This window comes from Leptopilina heterotoma, unplaced genomic scaffold (assembly GCF_015476425.1).
Source record: "Leptopilina heterotoma isolate Lh14 unplaced genomic scaffold, ASM1547642v1 Lhet_74, whole genome shotgun sequence".
Classification (NCBI taxonomy): domain Eukaryota; kingdom Metazoa; phylum Arthropoda; class Insecta; order Hymenoptera; family Figitidae; genus Leptopilina; species Leptopilina heterotoma.
The window spans coordinates 732,486-739,498 of record NW_025111173.1 but is presented as its reverse complement, the minus strand read 5'-3'; the positions used below and the strand labels follow the sequence as shown (position 1 = coordinate 739,498).

The following is a 7,013-nucleotide window of genomic DNA, read 5'->3' as shown; positions in this document are numbered from 1 at the left end:
CCCAAAAAACATATAAAAAACATGGTCCGGTCAATACTTTCTTTGAAAAAAATTTTGTGGTCCTGTGTTATGATAAACAAGTGAAAAATATAATTATGATACAAAAAAACATAAAAATTATTAACTTATGATTCACGAATATTGTTAATTTCAAAGTGTACAGAAAAAATTTGTATTTTTTTTGAGGTTATGGGTTGTTGCGATGTTGCCACATTTTCATGTGTTTTTGTGTTTGATATATTACTGTTCTAAAAACTAAAACTGAAATAATCATTTATTCATTAAATCTGTGGTAAACTTTCTTCACACTCGGACACTTTTAACTTTGTAATACTTTCTTTCAATATACCAAATATTAGATTTTTAAACCATTACCATCACCCTCTTTTTCATGAATTTGTGTAAGCTCCCATAAGAACCGATGTTAAACTACTTATTTATTTAAAATTTTTCTAAAAAAATACGTGGTAAAAAATTCTGAAAAAATCATAGATTACTAAATTGATCTAAAGAACAAACTGTCCAAATTTGGTCAGTCTCTTCCATTTCTTTAAATTACAGGTGACAATCCTTAATTAATTTTAAATACAACATATATTCCATAAAATATACAAATCAGTTCGTCTTGATGCGAAGAATAAAATTTTTTATTCTTATGCATTTGAATTAAATTAAATTAAGTAAATTCAATTATTCTATAAACACAAAATTATTCACAAATTAAAAAATAAATAAAAAATATATGATAAAAATAAGTAGCAAAATAAATAATAAAATATCTTAGGAAAATAAAATTGTTTATAAATTAAATTATAAATCGTAATTAATTTATTGCTATCAATTATGCTTCGTGGTCTTGTCCTCTAGATCAAATGTAGTAACGCAAGTTGCTCGATCCGATCTACAGATTTTTTAAAGTTCGCGCCAAAATTTACCCTCTCCGCCACCTCTCCAGCTGTAGCGTCATTACGCTTTTCTGTACGATCCGGTCAACATAAAACCTTCTCGCGTAATAGTTTCTTTAAAATAGTTCAATTTAATAGAAAAATAAAGTACCAATATGAGCAAGAGTCCAGAACGACAGAGTACAAGAAAATCTCGTAAAAGACATCGGGATATCGACGTATATAAATTGTGCGACGTTATCGTCAACAAATTACAAAATAGGGACAGAGAAGCCCGTGCACCATCACGTAAGAAAGATCATCACAAACGTTCAAGGCATAGCAGCGATAATAAAAACGGCGAGCGATACCCGAGAGGATCGTCACGTTTTGATCGCTCATACTCGAGATCTACATCTCGCGAGAAACTACAAAATGTCAAACACAACAAAAACGGCGGCGAGCGCGACCCAAGAGGCGCGTCACGTTTTAGTCGCTCATACTCGAGATCTACATCTCGCGAAAAACCGCAAAATGCCAAACACGACAAAAATGGCGGCGAGCGCGACCCAAGAGGCGCATCACGCCAAAGTCGTCATCGTTCCTCCTCATCGTCATCGTCTTCAACATCCTCCTCGTCAACATCATCTTCGCATTCATCGGCATCATCAACTGTCTCACATAATAGAAAAAAGTGTCGCTCAGACAAAAGTCCCGACAACAAAAAGGACAAAAGTCACAAACGATCAAAATCTGCCGAACGTCACAATAGTCGAGAACACCCGAACGTATGAGCGGATACCGAAATAAGTCGAAAACTCCCGAACGCGAACGAAAAGTCGAGACACAAGAAATTGACAGCTCGTCCACTAAAACACTTAACCTCTTAGGTAATACAGACGACAACGAAAAGCCCGGACCAGATATACACACAGTATTAAGAGAAATATGGGACAAAATTGCACAATCCGGATTATCCAAGGACACCAAAAAAGAACTAACAGGAAAATATCCAACGCCTGGAAATTGTCCTTTAATAAAAGCGCCGGATATAAACTCCGATATAAAAACAGCAATGGGACAACATTCTCTTAAAAAAGATGGCTTTCAAGTAATCTCCCAAAATCAACTGTGCGCTGGCATCACGGCACTAGGTGCGGCTATAACAAAAATATTAAACACTACGAAGGACGATATTATCACATTAAAAGCATATGAAATACTCAAAAATCTTGGCGACTGTGGGAGAATCCTCACAGATCTCCACTACAGAAAATCTATATAACTCGTCGTTCCTTCATAATACCGGGATTAGATCCGCTAGTGAAAAAGGTTGCCGACGAGAGTCCAGTAGACACTTTGCTTTTCGGATCCAATTTTTCCGAAAAACTCAAAGCGGCAATAGCAGCTGTAAAGTCCTCGAAGGACATAGTTAAACAATCTTCGTCAAGAAAAAACCCTACAAAGAAAATAATTTAAACTTCAAGAGCCCCCACGTGAGGAATTACAAAACGTCTCAACGGAGGGGGCCGAAACAGAAATTTCAACAGAACCAATACCAGGACAAAGCACGCCGCTAAGCAAGGTAAGTCAAATTGCAGGGAGACTTAGACTGTTTATCCAAAACTGGTTAAAAATTACTAATGACTCTTTTATTTTACAAATTATCGCAGGCTACAAAATTCCCTTTGCAGAAAATCCTTGTCAAGCTCATGCCCCAAAGGAGGCACGGAACTCGAAAGAGGAACAAGTTGATTACGAAACTGCAATTAAAGGGTTAATCAAAAAAGGCGCAATCTCCAAATGCTCGCCTGCCAAAAACTTTTTCCTTTCTCCCTATTTTCTCAGAGAAAAACCAAACAGGGAAAAACGATTCATCTTAAATTTAAAAAATTTAAATAAATTTATTAACCCCCCTCATTTTAAAGTCGAGGATAGGAAAACAGTATCAAGAATACTTTTTTACAACGCGCATCTGGCAACCTTAGACCTGTCCGGCGCATTCCTACTAATGTCAATAGCGGAAACAGATAGAAAATATCTCAGGTTTTCTTTTAATAATTCCCTTTACGAATTTCTATGCGTCCCATTCGGCTTATGCACGGCCTCATTCATTTTTACTAAGATAATGAAGCCAGTCGCAGAAAATCTCAGATCACAATCCCTACTTTCAGTAATCTATCTCGACGATTTTTTATTAATCGGCAAATCAAAAAATCAATGTCTTAAAAATATAGAAATAACTTCTCGATTATTAAGGCGTACTTGCGTTTGCGAAGGCAAAAAATAGGCCCCACTTTAATGTTTTTTTCACAGTCATTTTATTTGAAATATTAAAAACGATTTTTGCACCTTAAAGTACATTATAAAAACTACAAAAAGGAAGAATTGTTTCGTTTTTTAAACGTTATTTACGATTCGTAGAGGGCCCCAAAAATGGCGATCTCAAATTTGTTAGAGTTTGCGGTGCCCCCTCTGGAGCCGCTCCTGACAGTCTAAAATAAAAAAAAAGAAAATTTATTCTTTAGTATACATTAATACCTAGTGGACTAATGTGATGAAATAAAAAAAAGTAAAAAAACACGAAAATAGCGTCCTTTTAAAGTCAATTTTTAAGAAATGATGATTTTGATCTTTTGAATTTTTGACTTTAAAAGTACCGCATTTTCGTTTTTTTACTTTTTTTTTAATTTCATCACATTGGTCCACTAGGTATTATAATGTATACTAAAGAATTGTTTGATAAACAAATGTCCCTTTCAAAATCATTACTACTAGACATGGAATGGTGGATAAATAACATCCACACTGCCAGCAACCCTATTAAATTGTCAAACTTTGACATAGAAATATTTACAGACGCTTTGTGGTCAGGATGGGGCGCCGTTTCGAACGGAAGTAAAGCGCATGGTTGGTGGAGTTCGGAACAAAAAGAATTACATATCAACCATTTAAGAGTTTAAGATTTAGAGTTACTTGCGGCATTTTACGGATTAAAATGCTTCGCAAAAAACCTGACAGCTTGTTCTATTCTCCTAAGAATAGACAACACAACAGAAATTTCTTACATAAACAGAATGGGTAGCATTCAATTCCCCAAACTAACCAACCTCTGTAAGGAAATATGGATGTGGTGTGAGCAACGAAATCTATGAATCTTTGCCTCCTACATTCCATCACGAGAAAATTGTCTAGCTGACAAAGAATCTCGCAAATTGCCTAAAGAAACAGAATGGAAATTTTCTGGGTTTTTACAAAAATAGAAAATAGATTTGGGAATATAGAAATAGATCTTTTCGCATCAAACTCAAACAAAAAATGCACCGAATTCGTCTCTTGGAAACAGGACCCAGAATCATACGCTATCGACGCGTTCACTATTAACTGGAGTCATGTTAAATATTACGCTTTTCCCCCCTTTTCATTAGTTCTCAAAACCTTACAAAAATTATCCTCGACAAAGCAGTCGGAAAAGTAGTAGTTCCCCATTGGCCTACACAGTCTTGGTTTCCCTTATATAAATCTTTACTTGTTGGCAAACCAGTTTACTTCAAACCAAGTGACGATTTACTTATCTCTCCTTTCAGGAAGAAGCACCCACTTGCGGAGAAACTTTCTCTGGTAGCAGGAATGCTATCAGGGAGGCATTTTTAAAACAAGGGATACATGAGTCTGCCGCAACAATTATGCTTCAATCGATCACCGATACAACCTTAAAACAATATGAAAAACTACTACGGCTTTGGTGAAAATTCTGCAACGACAGAAACACATCACCTTTCAACGCATCGATTCCAGATACACTCGAGTTTCTAACAAAAATACCGGAGTCTGCAAATTCATATGGAACAGTCAACACATATTGATCAGCTCTGGCACTCGTTCTACATCGCGATCTAGGAAATAACCCTGCAATCAAGAGGTTCTGTAAAGGAGCATCGGTCCTCAAACCTCAAAGGGCAAAATATTAGGACATCTGGGATCCAGTCCCTGTTCTGAAATACCTTATCACCTTTTACCCAAGTAAGGCCTTAAGTTTGTCAAGTTTGACAAAAAAATTATGCACATTATTAATTTTAGTCACGGCGCAACGCCTACATACATCAAAAATAAAAATAGCAAACATAAAAATATTTAAAAATTCGATAAAAATATATATACCTGACAAACTTAAGACCTCAAAAGTCAAAAAAGAACAACCGTTGCTCCACCTCCCTATTTTCAATGAGCAACCAGAGCTATGTGTTGCGAGTTTGCTGCAAGTGTACATAAATAAAACAAGGTCAATCAGACCAAAAGAAGAAGACAACCTATTCCTAACTTTTAAAAAACCACACCACGCAGCAAGCTCGCAAACCATTAGTCGATGGATGAAAGAAACGCTGGGAAAAAGCGGTATCGATATTTCAAGTTTTGCGGGCTACAGTGACAAACATGCCTCAGTGTCTGCGGCACACAGAAATGGGCTTAGCATCGATACTATAAGAAAAACCGCAGGATGGGGCAACAATTCTAATGTATTTGCCCAGTTTTATAATCGTCCACTTCGCGACAACAATCACGAGTTTGTTAAAACTATTTTAAGTTCTGTAGTTGAAAAATAAATAACTACTTTTTCAAATCAAAAATTGCATTAAACATCTACATTTGATCTAGAGGACGAGACCACGAAGTTAATCTCTGCACGAAGTATAATTGATCGATTTAACGAACTTACCTTAAGTGAAGTTCAATCGAAATTATGCGAGTGAGTCTCGTCCGAATAGATCACACCCACCCTTCCCAAACCCGTAATTGATTTGAAAAAAAAGAAACAAAAAAGCGAAATGACGCTACAGCCGGAGACCCGTCCCCTGGTGGCGGAGAGGGTAAATTTTGGCGCGAACTTTAAAAAAATCTGTGGATCGGATCGAGCAACTTGCGTTACTACATTTGATCTATTCGGACGAGACTCACTCGCATAATTTCAATTGAACTTCACTTAAGGTAAGTTCGTTTAATCGATCAATTATACTAATATAAATATAAATCTTGATTTTAATATGTGAAACGCACCTGCAATATAGTTTATCCACTTTTCCATTTTTTGGTCGTATTTTATGTAAATCTGCATTTTTCTCTAAAACGACTCCAATGACATTTCCGAAATCAGCTTTTGCTCGATCAACATCTGAGATTAAAAGTAGTACATTATCTCCAACTTTAACAGGAGGATGGGTGGTATCAGAGGCTCGCTTCATTTTTTTGGCCTGATTATTTAAATTTTCAAAAGCATTTCTTCTCGCTTACTTGATCATTCCCCTTACGATTCTCGAATCTTTTTGCATCATACTTGTTATTTGGACGTTTTTAATGTCCAAATAACTTTAATGGTAGAATTTAGAATTTAAAAAAATTTAATTTTTTTTAATGCACTTTTTAACTTCTTATGACTTCAGAAAACACCTCCTAAAGTATTCATAACCAATTGTAAAAAATAAAATAAAATTTTTCAAAAAAAAAAAAAAAAAAAAAATTTTGAAAAAAAAAAATTAAAAAAAAAAAAATTAAAAATTAAAAAAATTAAAAAAATTAAAAAAAAATTAAATTAAAAAAAAATTAAATTAAAAAAAATTAAGTAAATCTTTAAGGGGATGGTGGGGTCTCCAGCTTTTTGTTAAGACGTGCAGAAACATTGGTGCTAATATATGTAACAGTGTCTCACATAGAAGTAGTGCAAGGGTTTCAATTTGCAAAAGAATTTTAGGTAATTTATGGATGGCCTCTAACGATACATATAAGGTTTAAACGCGTTTTTCTCAAAATAACGTTTTCTCAAATTGCGGACACTTTATCTCTGAATCTATTAAACCGATTTTAATAAATAATAACTTGTCTTGTTTGTTAGCATGTCCTGTGTGTAAATTCACCAGAAAATAGTCAAAGAATTCAAAAAAACATTTTTGCAGACTAGAAAAATACTGAAAAAATGACATACCCAGACTGTAAATTTGCTTATAAATGTTACATATGGCTATATTAAGTTAATTTCTGGTATTATATTATAAAAACGCATGTACTAAAATGTATTTTCTTAATTATTTATTTATTTATGATGACAAAAACAAGTCTTTGTCTTAATATTTATCA

General features: G+C 34.6%; 1 protein-coding gene and 1 pseudogene across 1 annotated transcript; both read left to right on the top strand.

Annotated features, from left to right (window-relative positions):
- Positions 1-1,060: 1,060 nt before the first annotated feature.
- Positions 1,061-1,678, top strand: LOC122510807 (serine/arginine-rich splicing factor 4-like). Its single transcript, XM_043625710.1, has one exon. The coding sequence runs from the start codon at positions 1,061-1,063 to the stop codon at positions 1,676-1,678; it is 618 nt and encodes a 205-aa protein (XP_043481645.1).
- Positions 1,675-2,363, top strand: LOC122510806 (annotated as a pseudogene).
- Positions 2,364-7,013: the final 4,650 nt, after the last annotated feature.